The 25364-nt window shown below is 37.9% G+C and overlaps 1 protein-coding gene across 4 annotated transcripts in view; it reads left to right on the forward strand.

Moving 5' to 3' along the window:
• Window positions 1-25364, forward strand: part of LOC310740286 (multidrug resistance-associated protein 1-like) — a 44192-nt gene that overhangs the window by 8289 nt on the left and 10539 nt on the right. The window contains exons 2-21 of one of the 4 annotated variants that reach the window (XM_083566827.1): window positions 9719-9895; window positions 9981-10106; window positions 11332-11469; window positions 12861-12986; window positions 13096-13160; window positions 14562-14690; window positions 17342-17548; window positions 17907-18084; window positions 18884-19045; window positions 19230-19322; window positions 19451-19654; window positions 20463-20609; window positions 20770-20857; window positions 21668-21737; window positions 22076-22202; window positions 23186-23362; window positions 23490-23657; window positions 23811-24000; window positions 24571-24643; window positions 24736-24853. In XM_083566827.1, the coding sequence (XP_083422953.1) occupies window positions 9719-9895; window positions 9981-10106; window positions 11332-11469; window positions 12861-12986; window positions 13096-13160; window positions 14562-14690; window positions 17342-17548; window positions 17907-18084; window positions 18884-19045; window positions 19230-19322; window positions 19451-19654; window positions 20463-20609; window positions 20770-20857; window positions 21668-21737; window positions 22076-22202; window positions 23186-23362; window positions 23490-23657; window positions 23811-24000; window positions 24571-24643; window positions 24736-24853 (2763 nt within the window). Of the gene's footprint in view, window positions 1-9718; window positions 9896-9980; window positions 10107-11331; window positions 11470-12651; window positions 12701-12860; window positions 12987-13095; window positions 13161-14561; window positions 14691-17341; window positions 17549-17906; window positions 18085-18883; window positions 19046-19229; window positions 19323-19450; window positions 19655-20462; window positions 20610-20769; window positions 20858-21667; window positions 21738-22075; window positions 22203-23185; window positions 23363-23489; window positions 23658-23810; window positions 24001-24570; window positions 24644-24735; window positions 24854-25364 lie in introns of those variants that run through there. The other 3 variants (XM_083566828.1, XM_083566829.1, XM_083566830.1) reach the window with 3 other exon arrangements.

Here is a 25364-nt window from a genome sequence, read left to right on the forward strand (position 1 = left end):
TCATGCAATCAACATCCCACATACAGTAATGTGTACATAGTAATTTTAATGTACTGTACTAGAGTTCATTCATTTCCTGGTTGTGCATCCATTTTACAGAAATTACAAAAATAGACAATTGATAATGTGGGAAACAGTGGACGATTGTACGCAATCAATTAAATAAGTGTACCAAAGTATTCGCAATTTGATCAAAGCAACACGATGTGGAGGTTGAACGGGTAGTTTTGAGAATTTCATTTCTGATCTGAGAAACGCTCAGCAACTAAGAAAAAAAACGTAAAATGGCATTTCACCCCAAAACTAATACCTGAATACCAACATTCGTATTTTACTGAAAGACATGAATCATTTCTTGTTAAAATTGGAGTTTTGAGATTGGAGTTTAGCGAGTAGAACAACATGTAATCAAGTCAACTTAAGCTCCAGGTGTTTTTGAACACCATTATGGGTGAACCCAGTTACATACAAACAACAAAACTTCACTTGGAATGAATGATTTGATAAAGGGCGTGAGTTTCTTTCTGGAGTCACATCAGGTCACATAGCGAAATTTGATCTCCTCGTTTTTGAGCCGTCACTTTTGCCAGAACAAATGCTATCTGATCCAACGCCAGTGTACATTATTCTCTTAGACTGAAAGTAGCGTAAAAAATGGCTTGTAAACATAAAAAGCTCTTTAATTAGTCCCTTTTTTAACAGACTGTACTGATAGATTTACTGAACAATGAACTTTTTCTTTATCTCAGGACTGGGATTGCAAGCAGTCAACTGATATCCCCTACTTTGAGCTTCAATTGCTAATATAAAAAAAAAATCACCACACTTTTACATCTAATGTATAGAACAGGGGTCTTCAATCTTTTCCAGGAAGGGCCAGTGTGGGTGCAGGTTTTCATTCCAACCAATGAATGGTCACACCTGATAGTCATTAAAAATGAAGATCATTAGATTTGAACAGGTAGAATTTGGTGTGGACTTGCTTGGTTGGAATAAAAACCTGCACCCACACTGGCCCTTTCTGGAAAAGATTGGAGACCCCTGGTATAGAAGTTTTACGTCACCTGTGTGTGATGGCGTGCTGAAGCGTGTAGGTTTCTTCTAATGCGGCTGATTCAATTCAAGTCAAATCAGGGCCACTCTTATTAATAGTACAATACCGAAAATGCATTTCCACAAACCAAACAACACACACAAACACACACACAAACACACAAGATTCAAGACAAGATTCCACATGTGCAACATGAAAACGAGTGTTACCATTGCATGCTACCGTTTCACTATTACACATACATCGGATCTGGACAAGATTCAACAAGCCGCAAGATGATCTAGACAATAAAACTGCAAACCAATACATGTACACACAGTAAGTGAGGAATGCAACAGTAATCACCTGATGATCGCTTTTCTGTGTCACACAGATGAGGATAAGGTTTCGCTCTCATCTCAGGGAGTTTTTCCCTCTGCTGTTGTCGCTATTGGCTTGCTCATTAGAAATATCATATCATAACATGATATCTATCTATCTATCTATCTATCTATCTATCTATCTATCTATCTATCTATCTATCTATCTATCTATCTATCTATCTATCTACATATAAAGACACATTTTATAGTTGCTATACGAAATAAAAATAATTGAATTTGCCAGCAGATAATGTATGCTAAATGAGCTTGTTGTATATACAGTGCATTTGAAAAGTATTTAGACCACGTTCACCTTATTTAATATTAACATTTATGGCATTTGGCAAACACCCTTATTCTGAGTAACTTACAACTGAGCAGCCAAGGGGTAAGGGCCTACCTCAGGGGCCCAGCAGTGGTAGCTTGGTGGTGCTGGGATTTGAACTTGTGAACTTCCGATCCAAGTCTAATGCCTTAACCACTGAGCTCCAACTGAGCTCCCACCTCCCACCAACATTATTATGCTGTAGCATGTTATTAAAATAAATTCTCTCTCATTAATGTACATAATAAATGTAGATTAATCTTAATAAAAAAAATAATAAAAACTAAAATATCAGGCAATAACAGGATTTTATTCCTGCTCCATTCAGCTTTCCCTCAACCCCGATCAGCTGCTGAGTCCCTGCTGCAAAACTGATTATATAAAGTGTTCATTGGAATATAAGTTGGCATCTGTATCACGATGCATCGTTTTTTAACATATTCGCCTCGGCAAAAAATGATTTCTTTATATATATTTATCAATATAAGCGCTATACTTTTATTATTTATAATAATATAATAAAATTGCCCAATACTTTGTGAACAATATTTGATATATAGATTGAATATGACGTATCGCAACACTACGGAGGCCGAGGCGTGTCCTGAGAGTCACATAGAGTACAGATTAACATGGCAGAGGTAGAGCTGCGTCTTCCTGGAGACACTACAAAAATTTATATTTATTTGCACTACAAAGGCGTGTGTGTGAAAGGGGCCATGCGTTAGAAATCAGACGGTGCTTAGGTAAATTGATGATTTGCTGAAATAAAACAGGAGTAAATGTATGCACAATAGTGTACACATTACCGGCTTCATAGATCTTCCCTCTTATTTCTGTGCCGTCTTTCGTGAGGGTACGGGACAGTTTTTTACTGAAGATATGCCAAAAATGTTTTCAAACCTGCATGAGGTATTTTTCAGGGCAGTAAGCCTGAAGCCTGAAGCCACATTTCTCTGAAGCCTTTTTCACACCGTTTTAAAGACAAATCAAGAACAGGATTAATAAAACATTCAAAACTAGTGAAATATAGTGTTGCATGACATGGAGGTCGCATGTTCACGTAAGAGCTCATGTTTTGCATCTCAGTGTATTGAGTTTAGGTTGAACTTTTGGGTTATGACTTCTAAGTCATAGTTTGCAGTTTTAGTGTGTGCGATTTAATACTTAACACTACTCCAAGCTGATGCAGCGTTTTTTTTTTTTACCTGAAATATACAAGTGAACATTGAAAGTATAATACCAAAAATTGCTAAATGTTTAACAGATGGAAATGAACCATTATGTCCTGACAATATAGGATCCCTGAGAACAGACAGAAATATAAGACCCTTTGAACTTTGGACCATAGGAATTTAGGTCTGTGGTATTGTAGCATCCTGGGAACTTTTAGCAACATGAAGCAGAGCTGTGCTAATAAAGACTGTGATCAATATAGCAACGTGGATAAAACAGGAAGTAGATGAAGGTTTAAAAGCCTTAGGTATCCTTGGAATACAGGGCCTTACAGATAGATTATCTTATGGGAAAACAGATTCCTGGGAATATACGACTCTGGGAATTTGGGACAATGGGGACATAGGACTCTTAACATAAATTGCTTATTGTGAATATAACATCCTGTCAAATTGTTTTTAAAAAAACCTGGCACTGGGTATATTGAATCATGGGAATATTGGAACCTTTGAACATGTGAGCCTAGAAATAGAGCCCTGGGTATATGGAACCAAGCAAAATGTCAGGTGCATGTGGATCTGGATATAGAACCATGGGAATATCGGACTCTGGAAACATGTTTGCCCAGAACGATAGACCTTTCGAGATGGACTTTTGATTGTTTTAATAATGGGAATTCTGGCTCCTCTGTAAATAGAGCTATGCATATATAGAACCATGAGAACATAGCATACAGTGAATATACATTCTGTCAAGCTAAATGTAGGTGTTCAAACCTGACCACTGGATAGTGGGTATTTTTATTGGCGTACAGAATTTGAGTAAATGTATGTTGTTACTGTACTGTAATATTTTGGCTCGAAGTATCAAAGATATAAGCAACTTTTACTCTCTACTCAACTACATTTATTATGCAATAGATATACTTTTTAATCCACTATATTTTAATGATTAACAATTACATGTTGCACCTCTGTTAAAGATGGCATTAAGGCTCAACACTCCCCGACCCACATCCACTGCCTGTGAGCAAAATCTTAGCACCACTGGCCTCATTTTCAATACAAAAATAGTTTTAATAAATTCTAAACACCAGTTTTTCTGTTGAAGTTGAATACAAATATCACCTAGCTCTGAGACTGAGAGGTGCGTCACATCACAGTCAGCTCTGATTATTTGGTTTTAATTTATCTAAAATGATTTAGTTTTATTTTAATTGTCCATTAAATAGTAATGATTTTTCTAGTTTGTGACATGATAATTCAATTGACTGTTAATTGAAAGATTGCTTTACTGCTTTTATTTTTTTTGACTGCTCTTGGTTAATGCAGCATTGAGGTGTATAATTTGATTTGCATTTTTTACATAATTTGTTTTTGGCTTTTTACTAATGTGTCTTGGTGTTTACAGTTTTTCTCAGTCGCTTTGCAGCGTTTCTCAGTTTAGAAATGAAATTCTCTGAACTACTTGTTCAACCTCCACATCATTTAGTCACTTGTGCTCATCATAAAAATATTTCTTGTCACTTTGATCAAATTGCGAACGCTTTTGTAGATTAATATAATGGATTGTGTACGAGTGTCTGCTGTTTCCTACATTAGTTGTCAGTTGTTCATGTTGATCAAAATATATTATACTGCTTTGACCTGAAGAGTTTTAACCCCCAAAACATCTCAGCATCAGTTCATTGTAAAAGTCATTGAATGCAAAATGATTAAACCAGTTTTCATCATCTGTCATCTAAACTTTATATTAAACTTTTTTGTGTAAATGTGTTGAATTGATGAATTGTGCAGATTAATCTTGAAGGTCACTAATGAAGGCGAGTGAACGACATCAGATCAACCAATCATCAACCAGTTCTCTAAAACAGGTCAAAGGTGAATCTGGTGAAGCTTCATTTGTTGACTGAATACAGACAGAAAACAGAATTATACATTCTGAAAACAGATCAACAAAGTGAGAAACATACGAACACTTGTACAGTAAAAGTGTGAATCCTATTCGGTCTCTTACAGTCAATATAAATCAAATATACATTCAAATATATAAATTTGTGCTGAAATTCAGATGGCAAACAGAAGGAAGTCAACTTTTGTGCATTTTCAGTCACCATAGTTTATATCAAGAAACACTAAAACTGTGTGCCATCATACTAACAACATTGCTAAACATTTTGATGATCTTGTTTGTAAACAATGAAAAAAGGACTTTTTATTCTGATGGGAATGAGATGTTCATTGACACAAATACTCACTTTTGTGAGATGAACTGAGGATTTAGAGAAAAGTTCAGGATTTTGCAAGAAATCCAATGTATTGTGCTGATTTGCAAATATTAAGAATGATTAGAGAAATGCTCCAAAACAACTGAGGAAAACTGTAATGGTAATAAATATGAGTCAAACACTGAAGTACTGTTACAGTAAGTACTATAAGATTTTTACTTTAGTCATATCGGAATTAACTCGTAAAGGAATCATTTTTGCAGTAAGGTATCAATACTTTTACTTAAGTATGACTTTCACGTACGCTTTACCCATCTGATTATTTTATTTTTGAGTGCTTGAGACACTGTACTATTACTTGAAAATCTATGAGTGTAATGTTAGTTAAATTATCTGTAATGTCCAGTTATTAGCTAGTTAGCGTACATAAAGTGAACAGGGCAATAGTGCAATGTTAGAAAATAGTGCTTTTCCAGTGATTTTTGAATTCCAGTGTTATTTAACAGAATGATCTCTAAATGAACCTTATAGCTAGAAAGCGAAAGTGCAATGTTCTCTTTTGCACTGAACTAATTTACTCCCCTACTGTGAATGATTTTCCAATAAGAACCTCAATAAAGAAGCTTGAAACCCCCCCCCCCCCCATTTTGTTTGTTTGCAAGGGAATTTCCAGTGTCTGTGCTAAAATACTTTTACTTTCTTTTCTTGTTGGTCATACGATTTGTTCAACGTTGTGATTGAAGTAATTATTCAAGGATTATGTCGTATTCGTATCTTTTCCAGACTGCTGTGTCCTGGACAGCCATATGTTTTATCCAGTGGGTTAAGGATTGTGTTGTGTGTTAGAGTACAGTGTCATCATGTACAAAAATTTTACTTTTAAACATGTTCTGACCGATATGAAGAATTCAAACAACCTTTTAACCTCAGGATTTATTTAAAAAAATGTTATGCCAATCAAGATACGGATTTGGTTTTAAAATGGAGCTTTCATTGCTTTTTTAGCTTGAACCTGTTTTATATAAGCACGTACCATATTCCAGGTCTAAACCCACATCAGCAAGTCTAAGATTATGATATTATTATACAACTTTAAGAATTTTGTACAATGGGGACATAAAACTTTGGATTAATCAGGCAATAGAACATGCTGGAAATATGAAATCAAGGGAATATAACAAAGGGTAGATTCATAGAAAAAAGGTAATTGAAAACAAAAGATGGAATAATATACTGTAGACTTCTGGGAATTTGTATGACTATTTAAAAATGAGGCACCGGGTATATAGATCCACACGAATATAGAATCCTCTAAACATGTGGGCCTTTAAAATATGTTTCTGAAAATAGGGCACTGCGTATATTAAACCATGAGATTATAGGAACCTCCGAACATATGGGATTCGAAATAGAGTCCTGGGAATATTGAACCATGGAAATATAAGATTTTGGGTTCATGTGGCTCTGGATATATACCCCTGGATGGATAAAACCCTGGACATAAAAATAGAGCTCTGGGTATACACTGAACACATGCGTCTGGAAATAGATACCTTAGTATCCTCTGGACAATATGAGATCACCAGCATACATGGGCTACCAATTGCGTGTATTGCATTCTGGAAATATCACATCTTGGGAAAATGAGTTTCTAAAAATAGGGCACTTTGTCATTTGAATCATAAGAATATAGGATCCTCTGAACATGTCTGGACTAGAAATAGAGCCTGGACACTGTCTGGACCATGGAAACATGTTGGCCCATGGCCCATGGTCCTTTTAAGGTGGACCTTTAATAGAGCCATAAATATATGGAACCATGGGAATATAAGATATTGGGTTCATGTGGGTCTGGATATAGAACCCTGGAAATATAGCACTCTGGAAATGTGTGGCCCTGAATAATAGAGCCATGGATAAATAAAACCATGTTCACACAGGATATGCAGTATATACAGCTGTATACAGTATATACATCCGTGAAACATCATTATATTAAACCATGAAAATATTGGAGCCTGGAAACATGTTGTCCAATTATATATCTATGATCTTTCAAGATAAACCTTTAATTGTTTTTAGCCCTATCCTCGTTCTAGATAAATAAGCCTGAAACCACATTAGCAAGTCCACAAAGCAACACCACAAAGACGACTGAATTTGATGTGTGACTGGCAACTTTCTGTTTCATTGTAATATTGGTGCAAATTAATAATAATTAACAAGGACGATTAATCAACAAGGACCTGACATGTCTGGGCTTAATGAGTGCATTTCAGTTTTAAAAAGAACAGTGTGTACTTTTCTTTTTCTTTTGGCTGCGCTTTTAAAACAAATACATTTGGACCTGTAGAACATGAGGTAATGGTCTGAAATATCCTGTATGTAAATATACAGGGTCAGCACATGGACTATTAGCGGCAGGAATAAAAACACTGTAAACGAATCAGACGTCACGTGGCAGCGGTGCATGCCAGTACATGTGTGTGTGTGTGTGTGTGTGTGTTTAATAGAACAGTTGAGCTGCTTTCTAGGTACAAATCTAAATGAACTACCTAAGATAAAGCGATGGATTGATTAAAGGCGGGGATTCAATTTGTCCAGATTTAATATATTGCTTCTTTACACTTATACGCACCCCACACACACACACACACACACACACACACACACACACACACACACACACACACACACACACACACTTTCTCTGGAGTTAATTTAAAGCCTAAAGCTACCAAACTAAAACAGTGACAGATGAGACATGCATGAACATGTCTGAAGATTGAAAATGTTTTTTCTTATGAAATTTCAAAACTTCAATAAACCCAGATTAATACAACCAAAATATATATAATAATAATAGATTGCAAGAAATGAGAAAGAAAGAGTTCAGAAATGACATAAAAAAATTATTTAAAGTAGTAAATACCACATTTATGACAAATAATTCACAATTTTTGTTACATTTACAATACAGTACTATATAGTAATCTATATAAATTACGTTTCACTACAAGTTTATTAAACAGTGTACATTTTTAAAACAATTCAAAATGAAATGCCTGCTTGGTAAAATAATATCTACAATAATATTTGATCATATTTTATAAAAAAAATTAAATATACTTATTATAATAATTAAATTTAGAAATCAATTAAATTGGCACCAATTAAAATGATTAAATAAAATTAAATAAATGGAAAAAATAAATGAGTGTGTGTGTGTGTGTGTGTGTGTGTGTGTGTGTGTGTGTGTGTGTGTGTGTGTGTGTGTGTGTGTTTTACATTTAATATTTCATTTTCTGAAGATATGTTCTACTTAACTGTTCTACTTATTTCAGCATACTTTAAAGGATGAAAGGAATAAACACTAAAATTTGTTTTTCATTCACTCCCTCGATATGTGGAATTGTCAAGATTTTCTCATTTTGAGAGAATTTCTTGAAATTGACTAGGGTTAACCGCAATGTGGCTACGGCTAATGCTAGCGCTATGGATTCTTTAGCGTTTTCATGCATAGGCGAAAAATATTATTTGAGGTATGGACTCTAGTTTCTTTTTTTATACTCCTGGCATTGTTGCGATTGTTTTTATGTTTAATAATAATAAAAATAATAATAAAATGCATTTAAAGTGCGAGACAGAAACTAAACAAACTTGCGGTCCGCCACTTAATACATTCCTGAGAGAACTCAGATTGTCTATGTCCTGCACGGAAAAAGGATTTCATTCGGTACAGACCCGAAAGCCCTGTACCGCAGAACTCCGGTGCCAATACCAGTACCGAAATTTAGAAAGTGCCCAATAATTTGAGACCAATATTTTATATGTAGATTGTTTTCTCCTCGCTAAACTGTTTCTCGAGCGCGTTCTCTCAGCAACGCTGCTGCTACATGAATACGACGTATCAACACTACGGAGGCCGAGGCGTGTCCTGAGAGTCAGATTAACAGATTAACATGGCAGAGGTAGAGCTGCATTTTCCTGCAGACACAACAGGAAAAGGAAGTCTGGTTTTATTTCATCTAATTTGCACTACAAAGGCGTGTGTGTGAAAGGTGTCATACGTTAGAAGTCAGAAGGCAATTGATGATTTGCTGCCTGTCTGAAGCAAAGAAATAAAAGTGAACTATCTGTAACATATTGAATTGCAGAGTATAATTTTTTCCATTGCATCGTATCAAATTGTGATGAATTGAATTTTAATCAGATCGCTTTGCATCATACAGTAATGGGGTGAATCGTTTCGTATCGTATCGGTATCTGCTTCATATGCACCTTCAATACTCTATATAGAATGCAACAATTACTATTTAATGTACAATACATTTTTATTAAGAATGTAGAGTATTTGGTGTATAGAGTAATTATTATTGTTGTAACTATTGTATAGGATTCATTGTATTTTTGTTTTTTATATTATAGATTGTACTTTCATTCATCTGTGTCCAGGTTTAGACTATACACCATGAAGATTATACATTTATATTGGGTGTCCATGTTCATTAAGAGATAAAATATAAAACATTTTAAGAATTATGTTACAGATTCGATTTTGTGTTTGCGTTCAGGACTGGAACGTGACGTGGTACACGTTAAACCCGGACCTGACGCGGTGTTTTCAGCACACAGTTCTCATCTGGGTCCCCTGTTTCTACCTGTGGGTGTGCAGTCCTTTTTACCTGCTCTATCTCCAGCACTTCCATCATGGCCGCATCTCGTTCTCCAGACTCTGCTGTGCCAAAACAGTGAGCAGAAATGACTACAAGTCTACGTATTGTAGTAAATAAGACATGCATGTCAGAGTCTGGATATGTTTGTGTGTGTGTTTAGGTTCTGTGTGTGTGCTTGGTGTTATTTAACATTTTGGAGCTGCTCTATCTGCTGATCGAGAAGAGAACCGAGATCAAGCAGCACATGGTTTTCCTGGTGAACCCGATCATTCGCATCATCACCATGGTAACACCTCCTCCTTTTTTCTCTCTTTTTTCCCTCGTTATCTCTCACCTTTACGTCTAACCAGTTCAAAATCAATTACAAACTATTTTTCAATTCAATTAATTTTTTTTATTTACAAACGTAATAGTACAGTAAAAGTGTAAATCCTACAATTGTAGGACTCTTGCAATTAATATCCCACCTACAGTAATGTGAACATTTGTGCTGTTGAAATTCATAGATGCCGTACAGAAGAAATTCTGCCTTGTGCATTTTATATCATTGTAATCCGGACTGTAGTTTACATCAGGAAATATTGAAACCGTGCACCATACAGACGACACAACTAAACATTTTGACGATCGTGTTTGTGCACAATGACAAAAGGGCCTGTTATTCTGATGGCAATGAGATGTTCACTGACACAAATAATTTGAGATGAATTAAGGATTTTGAAAAAAAAGTACAGACTTTTACATGAAATCCATTGTGTTGTTCTGTTTGTACTGATTGTTTTGAGAAATTAGATTAGATTAGATTAGATTAGATTAGATGCAACCTTATTGTAATTACACATGTACAAGTACAAGGCAACGAAATGTAATTTACAGATGTGTATGTACTAAGAACATAATAATACAGATGGCTATTACTATAAACTGAAATTTACAGAAGGATATGTACTATGAACATAATATGTGGCTATTACTATAAACAGAAATCAGGTGGATATATACAATGGTAAGTTAGGCAATGGTGAGCAGCAATGCAATGGGTATAAAGTAGTTATTGCACTTAGTTAATAGTAAATAGTAATAGTTAATAGTTAGCACATAGTTTAATGCACTTACTGATTTAAAAAATATTAAGAATGATTCAAAAAATGCCTCAAAGCAACTGAGGAAAACTGTAATATCACTGGAACATGGTGAGGAATAAAAGAAGTCTCCTGAGGGGCATTAAAACCTGAACCTCATGTCTTATATTTGACATTGCAGAAGTGCTAGCAATAACAATGTTCCCCAGTGACATCAGTATAGCAATTAGCTGCTAAATTCTCACAGGAATATTGAGATTTTATTAAAAATACTAAAAATTGCAGAACAAAATAGGATCAGACCCACAAACACAAAATATTCCAGATGACAAAAACAGCTGGTGTATATGTGTGTGTGTGTGTGTGTGTGTGTGTGTGTGTGTGTGTGTGTGTGTGTGTGTGTGTGTGTGTGTGTGTGTGTGTGTGTAGATCTTGGCAGTGTGTATCATCCACCTGGAGAGAATAATGGGCTGCCGCTCCTCCCTATTCCTTTTCCTCTACTGGACGCTGACGATGATTTGTTTGATTGTTCCTTTCAGAGCAAACATCCAGACCATCATGCGAGAAGTAGGAATGTCTCTCTGTGAAATATTAAAGCAAATCAAATCACAATTAACACTCATTACTGAGCTGAAACTTATTTGTAAGCCTCTGGATCAGAATGCATTTTTATTGTACTCTGTCAAAATGTATCTGTGTATGTTTTATTTGGACAATCAGAGCTGTGTTTAAACAGACTCTGTGGCCATTTGCATCACCGTGACTGATTAGAATAGACATGGATACCACACCTCTTCTGTTATAAATTATTACAATAGAGACAGAGGCCACGGCTTTTCCATTGCAACTAATTAGAATAGAGGCCACATCTCCTCCATTGTGACTGGTTAGAATAGAGACAAAGGCCAAACCTTTTGCATATTGACTAATTAGAATAGCAACAGAGGCCACACCTACTCCAATGTAATAAATAAGTTAAGACACAAGCCACACCCACTCAACAACACCTCCTCCACTATTACTGATAGAATAGAGACAGGCCACACCTTCTCCAACTGTAATTGATCAGAATAGAGGCAGAGGCCACAGCTACTCACCACATCTCCTCCACTGTGGTTGATTAGAATACAGAGGCCACACCTCCTCTATAGTAACTGATTAGAATACAGAGGCCACACCTCCTCTATAGTAACTGATTAGAATACAGAGGCCACACCTCCTCCATTGTGACTAATTATAGACAGAGGCCACACCTCCTCTATAGTAACTGATTAGAATACAGAGGCCACACCTCCTCTATAGTAACTGATTAAAATACAGAGGCCACACCTCCTCCATAGTAACTGATTAGAATACAGAGGCCACACCTTCTCTATCGTAACTGATTAGAATACAGAGGCCACACCTCCTCCATTGTGACTGGTTAGAATAGAGACAGAGGATATACTTTTTCCATTATAACTAATTAGAATAGAGACAGAGGACACACCTTCTCCTTTGTAACTGATTCGAATAGAGACAGAAGCCAAACCTCCTTCACTGGGACTGAAAAGCGCAGTGTGAAAAGAACATGTTCGCACAAGTCTTAAGACAGACTTTTCCTGCAATTAAACCTAATTGTTAGCACTGATGTTCAAGAATTTACTGGTTCACAGATGCCAGAAGTGAAGCCACACATTATTACTGTGTCACTCAGGAAACCTCAAAGGATACATGAACATGCTCACACATGCACACACACACACACACACACACACACACACTGTAGATGTGTACAGGGATCTAGAGATCCGAGCCGGTAGTGTATAACTCTTAATCTAGATTTATTGATATGTTATTGGGTATATATTTAAAAATATTTTTTCCTCCAGCTTTGTTGAATATGCAACAAATTGCTGAAATAAAGACAAGCCTTTGGGTGAAATGTTCTGAACAGAGCTCTGTGTGTGTTTTCACAGGGTTTCTCACGAGGTGCCATGCAGTTGGTGGTGTTTTTCTCTTGCTTGTCTCTTGAGCTCGCTCAGCTTATCCTCAGCTGTTTCGCCGATCAGCGACCTCACGCTCTGAAACCAGGCCACGTGACGGTACCGCAGAATTCACAAGCGCTTACAGTTTTCTTTTCTGTCTGAGCAAAAATAATGTGTAGTGTTTTTAGGATTTCTACCAGTTACCAACTCATTGTCGCTTCTCCAGCAGAACCCGTGTCCAGTCGAAGATGCTTCTTTTCTGTCTAAAACGCTTTTCTGGTGGTTCAGTGGGTGAGTTTAATATAGTTTTATAAGCATTTTTAATAAACGGTGATGCGAAAAGTATTAGGACACTCAACATTTCCAGCCCTATGTGGTTCTTCCCCAAACTGTTACTACAAAAATCGGAGGCACACAATTACAGTGGGCATCTTTGGGTGCATTTTCTAGCATGAAATTTCCCCTACACTTGAACTAGAAGACCCAATCCTGTTCCAGCATGACAATACCTATGTACATAGAACCAACTCCATAAAGATATATTTTACATGAAATGGACTGAAAGATCTCCTGCTGTTGAGCTCAAACACTATTGAACACTTTTGGGATGAACTGAAGAACACTGACTGTACCCCAGGCCTCCTCACCTTATCTGACTTTACACACACCGGTGTGGTTAAATGAGTCTCATACAAATCTCCAATGAAATTTTGTGGAACAACTTCCCAGAAGAATGAAGGTTATTTAAACAGCTAATGGAGACTAAATATGGAATGGACTGCTCAGAAATAGTCTGATGTCCACAATCTTTTGGCCATAAAGTGCAGGTTTTACACACATCAGAAGTTGTTCAGCTCATTTCCAAAGTCTATATATATACAGTACAGACCAAAAGTTTGGACACACCTTCTCATTCAAAGAGTTTTCTTTATTTTCATGACTATGAAAATTGTATATTCACACTGATGGCATCAAAACTATGAATGAACACATGTGGAATTATATATGGAATTATATACATAACAAAAAAGTGTGAAACAACTGAAAAATGTCATATTGTAGGTTCTTTAAAGTAGCCACCTTTTGCTTTGATTACTGCTTTGCACACTCTTGGCATTCTCTTGATGAGCTTCAAGAGGTAGTCACCTGAAATGGTCTTCCAACAGTCTTGAAGGAGTTCCCCGAGAGATGTTTGGCACTTGTTGGCCCTTTTGCCTTTACTCTGCGGTCCAGCTCACCCCTAAACCATCTCGATTGGGTTCAGGTCCGGTGACTGTGGAGGCCAGGTCATCTGGCGCAGCACCCCATCACTCTCCTTCTTGGTCAAATAGCCCTTGATGCCTTCAGTGTGACTCTACAATTTTCATAGTCATGAAAATAAAGAAAACTTTTTGAATGAGAAGGTGTGTCCAAACTTTTGGTCTGTACTGTATATATGTATATAAAAATTTCTTTAATAAATGCATTTTTTTTATTTATAAAAAATATAACAAACACTATAAAATAAATAATATTTATAATATATATATAGACTTTTCTGTACATTTCGAAAAGATGTGCTGCTCAATATAGAAAACCTGCAACACACTTCAACAATTATTATCATACACTAATCCTGTGGTTTCAGTTATAATTGTAACAGCAATGAAGGTGAAATTAACATCAGTGTCATGAGTGTGTTTTTTTTTTCAGGCTGGTTGTGAGAGGATATCGTTCACCTTTAACAACAGAAGATCTCTGGTCTCTACGAGAAGAAGACACGTCTGAGAAAATCATCGGTGATCTGGAGAGAGAGTGGAGCACACAGTGTGCAGAGTTACAGTAAGAACTCGCTTGTTCAGTGATGACATTACGTACAGAAAGACAAAAACCTACGGGATAATATTTGATGGCAAAAAGATTTTTCTATAACCTCGGGTCCTGAAATGAATCTTCTTTATTATAATAACCTTCACTCTTCCAGGAAAATGTTTCACTCGATTTTGAGGGCATTTGTGCTCATTCAGATACTGGTATTGATGTAGGTGAGAAGGTGAGGAGGCCTGGGGTGCGGTCAGTGTTCACATTCAACACAAAGATGTTCAATAGGGTTGGAGCTCTTTAGCAGATCTTCCACACACTTCCATCAAATGTAAAGCATATCTTAATGGAGCTGGCATCATATTGCTGGAACAGGTTTGGGTCTCCTTACTCAAGTAAAGGAAATATTTCATTCCAAAAACGCCAAATACAAATGTGTGGTAACAATTTGGAGAAGCAGCACATAGGGTTGAGAATGGCAGGTGTCCCAATACTTCTGGCCCTACAGTGTATTTCATAAGCTTATAAAACTCGGAGGAGAAATTAACCAATCAGAATAGTGGACTGGATGTTTCTTATTAATATTCGTTTTTTCTTAGTTGCTTTGGAGCGTATCTGCAATCCAGTAAACAAATTGTACAAACAGCACAACACAATGTTGTCAGTATGATGTTGCACAGATTCAGTATTTTCTGATGTAAACCACAGTTTGTATCACAATAATTGAAAATGCATGAGGCATCTATGAATTTCAGCAGTTTAAAACTTTCTTTCGGCTTCTCCCATCAGGGGGCGCCACAGCGGATCCTCCGCATGTTTGATTTAGCACATGTTTTTACGCTGGATGCCTTTCCTAACGCAACCCTCCCCATTTATCCATGCTTGGGACCGGCACTAAGAGTGGCTGAGGTCGGTTCTCTGACCGGGGTTCGAACCCGGGCTGCAGCGGTGAGAGCGCCGCATCCTAACCACTAGACCACCAGGGGACCTCCATGAATTTCAGCAGTTTAAAACTATTTATTTGATTGCATATTTGATTTATGTCGATTGTAAGAGACCGAACAGGATTTATACTTTTACTGTAGTGTAGTAAGTGTCCGTTCATTTCCTTGTTGTTCATCCATTTCCAGAAATTGCTTTTCTGTGTTTCTGTCTTCAATTGAAGGTTCATTCGATGCCGTTCACTCGCCTTCAATAGTGACAATCAAGATTCATCTGCACAATTCATCAATTCAACACATTTACACAAAACAAAATTTTGATGAAAACTGGTTTAAAAATTTTGCATTCAATGACGTTTACAGTGAACTGATGCTGAGATGTTTTGGGGGTTAAAACTCTATCAGGTGTAAGCAGTATAATATATTTTGATCAACATGAACATAAACAACTGATAATGTAGGAAACAGCAGACACTTGAACACAATCAAATAAATGAATGTACCAAAGTGTTGGCAATTTGATCAAAGCAACGAGAAACGTTTTTATGATGAGCACAAATGACTAATTGATGTAGAGGTTGAACAAGTAGTTTTGAGAATTTAATTTCTGATCTGAGAAACTCTGCAATGCGACTGAGAAAAACTAATATTATACAATATAAAATATATTATAACAGTTTTGAATTTTTTATTTGGCTGGTCACGTTAGGGGTCACCTCAGAGGATCCAACCTTCGACCTTCCATTAGGGATGATCATCTCCATAACTGAGGCCGATGTGATTTAAATCTTGAAGCATAGCCAACAATACAATACATTAAAAGATACATGTGAAGCAGCTACCGATGGGATACGATACGATTCCACCCCTATTACGATGCAGTGTGATCCGATTTCCATTCAACTCAACACAATATGATTCAATGTGAAACAATGCGATAGAAAAAGTTTGATGCTCTAAGATTCAATATGGTGCAGATAGTTGACTTTTATTTCTGTGGTTCAGACAGACAGCAAATCATCAGTGTATCAATGTAATGTATCTCAACTTACTAAAGTGTCTTCTGACTTCTATCGAAGACCCTTTCACAAAAATAAATAAATAAATAAATAAATAAATAAATAAATAAATAAATAAATAAGGATAAAATAAAGGCAGACTTTTTTTTTTTCTTCTTCTGTCTCCAGGAAGACGCAGCTCTACCTCTGCCATGTTAATCTGTATTTGTATGTGACTCTCAGGACACGCCTCGTTCTCTGTACTGTTGCAATACGTCATATTCACGTAGCAGCAGAGAGAACGCGATCGAGAAACAGTTTAGCGACGAGAAAAAACAATCAGCATAGAAAATATTGGTCACAAATTATTGGTCACTTTCTAAATAATAAAAGAAGCGCATCTACTAATAATTATATAAATAAATCGCTTTTTACCAAAGCAAACATGTTAAAAATGATGCATTGCGATACAAATGCCAACTTGTATCCCATGCACACATGAACTTTTAAGCCTGTACATCTGCCTCTTTCAAACCATCCACCTGCATGTCTTCCCTCACCACATTCATAAACCTCCTCATTGGGCTTCCTCTTTTCCTCCTGTCTGGTGCCTCCATCCTCAGCATTCTCCTACCAATACAATACAATAGAATATATAATATAATATTTGCCAGTCTTCATGGTGTGATATAAAAACACGATGTAACCTTGTGATCTTCTCCTTGGTGCTCAGACAGGAGCGGAGTATCAATGTGTCTCAAACCCTGAGCTCCAAGATCACGGAGCAAACACAGCTCCTGCAGAAACTCCGTCAGGAGCAGAGCGCCGGTTTCCTCCTGCTGCGTCTGCTGGCTAAATCGTTCGGGTCGTGCTTTCTGTCAGGAACGCTCTGTCTCCTCGTCCATGACGCCTTCATGTTCTCCATCCCTCAGCTGCTCAGGTCAGAAGAGTGTTATTTTTTTATCTTCTTTTAGCTGCTTCCATTAGGGGGCGCCACAGCAGATCATCCTTCTCCATACCCCCCTGTCCGTTACATCTGCCTCTTTTAAACCAATCTGTCTTTCCTCACCACATCCATAAACCTCCTCCTTGGTCTTCCTCTTTTCCTCCTTCCTGGTGTCTCCATCCTCAGCATTCTCCTACTGATATACCCCATGTCCCTCCTCTGCACATGTCCAAACCATCTCAATGTATTAATTTTTATCAATAAGTAAAAAGGATATAAAAAAACCTGTAAATCATAAACTAATTGAAATTGTTCATGTATACACACTATGATGTTTTTATTTGCTTCTTAGCCTGCTGCTGGATGTGGTAAAAGACGAGAGCACCCCCTTGTGGAAGGGTTATTTCTTTGCCTTTTCCATGTTCCTGCTCTCATGCCTGCAGTCGCTCTGTAACCATCAGTACATGTACAGCTGCTTCGCAGTGGGCATGAGGGTCAAAACGGCCATCACGGGGCTCGTCTACAGGAAGGTAACGTCTCGAGATCATCACGTTCAGCGTTTACGTGCAGAAATCCTGATACACACTCAGTCATTTATGAGGAACAGGAAAATAAAAATATCTTTAGTCTCTCTATCTTTAGTCTCTCTTTCTTTCTTACTCTCACTTTTTTTTATCTGTCTTTCGCTCTTTCTATTGGCTCATAAATAAAAAGGAACGACTGATTTCACAAAATGTATTTGAGTAAAAAGTCAAATATTTGACTTTGAAATGCAGCAAAGTCTCTCAAATAAAAAGACTTCAGTAAAATAGATACATAAAAACGCTACTCAAATACAATAACCAATTACATTTACTTCATTACTGTCCACCTCTCTCTCTCTCTCTCTCTCTCTCTCTCTCTCTCTCTCTCTCTCTCTCTCTCTCTCTCTCTCTCTCTCTCTCTCTCTCCCCTCTTCTCTTAATATTTCCCTCACCTCTCTCACTTCTGTTCTGTCTGTTCTTCTGTCTCTCTCTCCCTGTTACTTTGTTTCTCTTTTGAACTGGATGCTTCTTAATCTTTCTCACTTTCTCTGTCCTCTCTCTCTTTCTCTCACTCTCACACTCTTTCACTCTCTTCCACTCATTCTCACACTCACTCTTTCACTCTCTTCCACTCACTCTCACACTCACTCTTTCTCTCTCTTTCTCTCACTCTCACACTCACTCTTTCACTCTCTTCCACTCATTCTCACACTCACTCTTTCACTCTCTTCCACTCATTCTCACACTCACTCTTTTACTCTCTTCCACTCACTCTCCTACTCTCACTCTCTCACTCTCTCCCTAGTCGTTGGTGATCAACAGTGCTGCTCGCAGGACGTGTACAGTGGGAGAGATCGTGAACTTGGTCTCCACTGACACTCAGAAACTGATGGACTTTGTAGTGTACTTTAACGCCGTTTGGTTGGCGCCCATTGAAATCAGCCTTTGCCTTTTCTTTCTTTGGCAGGTAAAAAAACATTTACATTTGCTTCAGAATTCAACAAGAAACTCGATCAGATGTCACTTATTAGATTCGATTCTATTTGATTTGCAGAACACATTAAAGGAAGGAGAAATATCATTGTGTTAATTTATTTGAATTAAATCCACATTCTTGGCAGTGAATTGGGACGTTTATATTTATTTTGCAGCGTTTGGGCCCTTCGGCTTTGGCCGGTATCACCACGGTGATCTTTATCTTCCCTCTGAACGGCGTCATCGCCAAAATGCGCAGCAAACTGCAGGTTTGTTATTAACTTTACATATAAAAACAATGCTGCCTGTTTCCTTTTCCAGTATCTTCCCATGACTTTTCAAAAGCAGACTATATGCTGATCGCATGCCCCTTCGCTGTGTGTGTATCTGCACTCAGGAGGTTCAGATGAAGCACATGGATGGACGTATAAAGCTGATGAATGAGATTCTGAGCGGAATAAGGATCCTGAAGTTTTACGCCTGGGAGAAAGCATTCGAAGAGCGAGTGCTGAGTTTCCGGGAGAAGGAACTGAAGGCACTAAAGAAATCACAAATCCTTTACTCCATCTCCGTCGCTTCCTTCAACTCCTCCACCTTCCTGGTGAGTCGCAGATAATGGTTTTGTTGTGATGTAAAGTAGCGACGCAATTTTCTATCCTCTTGCCTTCTTTCCTTCATAGGGACTGAAAGGCACAGAGGCCACACCTTCTTTAAATAGTAATGACAAATGTAGAAGCCACACCTCCTTTGCTGTGACTGAAAGATACCAACGCCACACCCCTTTAAATATGAATGGCAGGTACAGAAGCCACACCTCCTTCACTGACACAGAAAGATACCAAGGCCACACCTCTTATAGAAATGTACGGTGCAGACGTCGTTACTTCTTTATTTAGACAGAACGATATTAATGCCATACCCCTTAAGAATGGCAGTTACAGAGGCCACACCTCTTCATATAGGAATAACAGGTACAGAGGCCACACCTCTTCATATAGGAATACCAGATACAGAGGCCACACCTCTTCATATAGGAATAACAGGTACAGAGGCCACACCTCTTCATATAGGAATAACAGATACAGAGGCCACACCTCTTTAAACAGGCATGGTAGATAAAAGCAGAAGCCTCTTTTACAGAGATTACTGCTACTAAAAGAGGCCACACCCCTCCAGGCCACACCCCTTCAGGTAGTGAAAATCATGCACTAAAGCCACCACATCTTCCTTAGGATGGATACTCAAAAGCCACGCCTCTTTTCTTAGGTCTAACAGTCAGAGGCCCCACCTCCTGTTATAGAACCAACATTCTGAATCTTCATTTTTAGAATTGACACACTTCATTAATAATCCCCTCTGGTAATTTTCCGCTGCTATTAAAACCTAAATGAGGGCTTTTGTGTGTCCAGATTGCGTTCGCCATGTTCGGATTTTACGTTCTTATCGATGAGAAAAACATCCTTGACGCTCAGAAGGTTTTTGTCTGTCTGGCACTCATCAATATCTTAAAGACACCGCTGAGTCAACTTCCCTTTGCCATCAGCACCACCATGCAGGTGAGTCTGAAACCCATCAAGTCCCCATTAATACAAGTCTAATCCACTGTGTTCTTACTGACTCTAGAACTTTAAATAAAGACTTTTTGGTTCATTATTTATATATAATGTATATGTGTATATAAAGGACAGTAGTGAGGAAGATTATGGTTGTTTTCAGGCTGTTCTGTCTCTCAAACGTCTTGGGAAGTTTCTGTGTCAGGACGAGCTGAAAGAGGACGCAGTTTTAAGAGCTCCATACACTCCAGGTGAGCATCAAATCAACATCTGGACATCATATTCCTTGTCAGCACTGAAGGGTTACTACAGATTTGCAGCATCTATACACACACACACACACACACACACACACACACACACACACACACACACACACACACACACACACACACACATTGTAGTTAGGAACTATATATATATATATATATATATATATATATATATATATATATATATATATATATATATATATATATATATATATATAAAAACAGAACAGGACAGGAACAGGACAGGAAAAAAACATGGAGCAACAATAGGGACATCTTGTGGACAAAAGCAGAAATGCATGGCAAAGGAACAGGACAAAAAAACCACATGGAGCAACAATGGGGACACCTTGTGGACAAAAGCAGAAATACATGAAAAAGGAACAGGACAGGAAAACAACATGGAGCAACAATAAGGACACCTTGTGGACAAAAGCAGAAATGCATGGCAAACGAACAGGACAGAAATCCAAAATTCATCACAAAAAACACAGTATGACAACAAAAATATTTATAAAATAAAAATAAAATTGTGCATATTATTTTTGGCAAATAAATAATGAAAAAATACTAATTAATATATTATATGATATATTTAATAATAATAATAAATATATGTATATATACATTTTTAAGCTGCTATGCAAATGTTATAGCACTGCTATCTGGCAGGGTTCAGGGTTCATTATTATAATTTTATTATTATTATTATTATTATTATTATTATTATTATTATTATTATTATTATTATTATTATTATTATATAGCAGGGTTTTTTTTTTTTCCCAGAGGGTGACAGCATTGTGATAGAGGACGGCTGTTTCAGCTGGAGCAGAGACGGAGTGCTGTGTTTGAAGAGGTAAGCTATTAATAATAAATAAAGCATAAAACACTTGATAGAGCAACAATTAATGATGTGATGAAGATTTCCTGCTTCAAACCATGTCCCAAAATATTTTATTTCTCTTGTACCACAGCGAATTAAAAACCCTTTTACCATTTAAAATGTGTGTGGAAAATGTCTTAGTATTTAGATGATTTTGTTTATTATAAAATATTAATAATTATAAATTCATTATCTATAATCTATTTTTTATTGAAATCAATTGTATATAAGTTCTATGTAAATAGAAAATTATTATCATTATTATTAAATGATGATCACAGAGATGGTTTTTGTTATTATGTGTATTATAGAGTGAATGTGAAAGTGCCTCACGGCTCGTTGGTGGTGGTGGTGGGTCACGTGGGCAGCGGAAAATCCTCTCTTCTTTCTGCCATACTGGGAGAGATGGAAAAGAAGAGTGGAAATGTCACAGTAAAGGTAGACACACACACACACACACACACACACACACACACACACACACACACAGAAAGTATACCAGTGATGTGCCATGGCAATTCACCCCAGGCCTTCAATGGTGTCCTGCCTGAATCAATCCAGCTCTTAATCCCAACATTATGACACCACGTCTATAGACACCCTCAATATTATAGAGAAACGCAGTAGAACAGAGTGCTGCATCACAGACAGGAATCTCATAGAGTGAGAATAAATGTCATAAAGCAAGAAACCCAATGGACACGATTCAACACGTCTCCTTTCACTGGAGCCACAGCTGCACCGCAACCGCAGTTTTTCCGGGCATTACATTCGGTTTTCCTGGGGATTTGAAATGAAGGCAAATTGTGTGTTTGTGTGCAAATTTTACAGGAAGTATAAATATTTCATGTAAAAGCTCAACAAACGTTTTAAACTGTTTTGGTCGATTTTTTACTCACAATGTCTTGAAAAGCCCGTCTTGTTAAAGCACTTCTAAGTGTATCTGCGACCAAATCAGTTTATTTTCTGTCAGTTATTGTGAAATGAAAAAACAGTGATTAAATCCACATGAATGTGTTTGAGCTTGTGCAGTTTGTTACAGATGCGGTTCGCGAGCTCTTACTAGTGCGCTCTCTAAACATCTAATCGGAGGACGTGAAAATACTGATGTTACTGGACGCCTGCTAGACGGCCTCACTGTGGCCAACACAAAATCTCAAACACTTTAGGCCTTGATGCAGATTTCTTTGACCCTGGCAACACATGATGTGACGGCTGAAATCTGATTGGATAGAAACTCTAACATCAACAAGACAAAAATTGTTTGAAACATTCAGTCAGTGATTCTGATTTTTAGAAGAAAAAGCCTTGCTGGCCCTGATGGCCTTCCACTGTCAAATCTATAGTAAGGCATTCAGGTATCACTGATATAATGCAGCAGGAATGAATTAGAGATGATGTGTATGATGTGTGTCGGTCAGGGTTCGGTGGCGTACGTGCCCCAGCAGGCGTGGATCCAGAACGCCACGTTGAAGGAGAACATCGTGTTCGGGCAGCAGATGAAAGGAAGCTGCTATCAGAAAGTTCTGGAGGCTTGTGCTCTCCTTCCAGACCTGGAGATCCTCCCTGGAGGAGATGAAACGGAGATCGGAGAGAAGGTACAGTACGCTCACAATTAGACAGCTGAGATTTAGGGCTGCTTCTGCGACGCTTTCAAAGTTTCCCGTGATCATCGTTCCTCCCCAGGGTTTATAATATTTATTTTAGAAGAACTTTGTTGTTCAGGGTCTGAATCTTTCCGGCGGGCAGAAGCAGAGGGTGAGTTTAGCACGAGCCGTGTACAGAAACTCTGACGTTTACCTGCTGGATGACCCTCTGTCTGCCGTCGACACACACGTGGGTCAGCACATCTTCGATAAAGTTATCGGGCCTAAAGGAGTCCTCAAAAATAAGGTACGTTCATTTGGACATACACAAGTTAGTTTTTTGGGGGTTAAGGATCTTTTTGAGGTTTGTTGGTAATTTTTCAGAGGTGTGTGTGTGTGTGTGTGTGTGTGTGTGTGTGTGTGTGTGTGTGTGTGTGTGTGTGTGTGTTGTTCCTCTCAGACACGTGTGCTGGTGACCCACGGGCTGAGCTTCCTGAATCAAGCAGACCTCATCCTGGTGATGGAGGACGGCCAGGTTACGGAGTCAGGCTTGTACACGGAGCTGCTCGAGAGGAGGAACTCGTTCGCCGACTTCCTTAAGATCTTCTCAAACACTGAACCCAAAAGTGAAGATAATTTCATCAATAAGGGTAAGAGATCATGCAAACAGAACGTCTGACTCAGACCTGTTCCAGCATCACAACACCCCTGTGCACAAAGTCAGCTCCATGAAGATCTCCTGCTATAGAGCTCCAAACCCTATTAAACACCTTTAGGATGAATTGTTTATGTGGTTTGTGAAAACACTGTTTCTTTTTATCTCTCTTTTCCTTTCTCTCTATTTCTCTCCCTGTGTCTCTGTGTTTCTCTCTGTCTCTTTGTCCCATTCTCTTTTCTTTGTTTCTCTTCCTCCTTCTCGGTCTCTCACGCTGACTGCACCCCAGGCCTCCTCACCTCGCCTACATCAGTACATTGCTTTACTAACAGCCTTGTGGCTCAAATGAATCTCACACAAATCTCCACAAAATCTAATGGAACATCTTCCCAGATGTGAAGCTTATAATAACAGTAAATGGGAACTAAATATGGGAGGGAATGTCTGAGAAAAGCACATACAGCACTAATCTTATGGTCAGGTGTCCATACATTTTCCATCTAGTGTAGATCAAAACCTATTGTGGAGATGTGCACTAAAGCTGGAGGCTCTCGTGTTCCTTCAGGTGCGAGGAACTCTGTGTCACGTCTGAGCACGACGGATTTCTCTGTGGATATTCCACAGGAGCAGCTCATCAGGTAAAATAAATTACACAGAAAAAAGCACTTAATATTTATTAACTTTTTTGTTTTACGTCGTTTGAGATGTTCTGCGTTCTATTGCGTTGCAGTGGGGATGTGATCAGCACCGAGATTCAGAGCATGGAGGTTTTATCTGAGTTAGAGCCAGAGCAGAATTCTGAGGAACTGCGGAAATTAACAAAGGCTGATAAAGCACATACTGGACGGGTGAGACAGATGGACATACACACAGCTACAAAAAAGATCACTACAATCAGTGTGAACTTGGGTTGGTGAAATCGTCTACACACATTTCAAAACATGATCATCCACTCACAGGTCTTTAATAAGAACATCTGTATATATACTTATTTATATTTATCTAATCAGCCAGTCATGTGGCAGGAGTACAATCACATAGATATAGTACAAGTCTAGAGCTTCAATTAATGAGGAATGAGGGAGGGGTGAGATGTCCATGACTTCAACCGTAGGCTGGATGTTGATACCAGACGAGCTGATTCCATGACATCTATTGCCAATTACACACAACAGTCTCTAGAGTTTACACAGAATGGTGTGAAAAACAAACAATGCTGAGTGAGGGACGATTCTGTGGGTGAAAACGTTTCAGATTTTTGTTCCTGACTGATGAGTGGAATTTTGGTGGTCATCTGCTACTGAGGTCTGTTCACCCAAAGGTTTGATGTTTTGTGCATGCTGAGATCTGAGCAACTTC

This window comes from Silurus aristotelis (assembly GCF_946808225.1).
Source record: "Silurus aristotelis genome assembly, chromosome: 17".
NCBI classification, from domain to species: Eukaryota; Metazoa; Chordata; class Actinopteri; order Siluriformes; family Siluridae; genus Silurus; species Silurus aristotelis.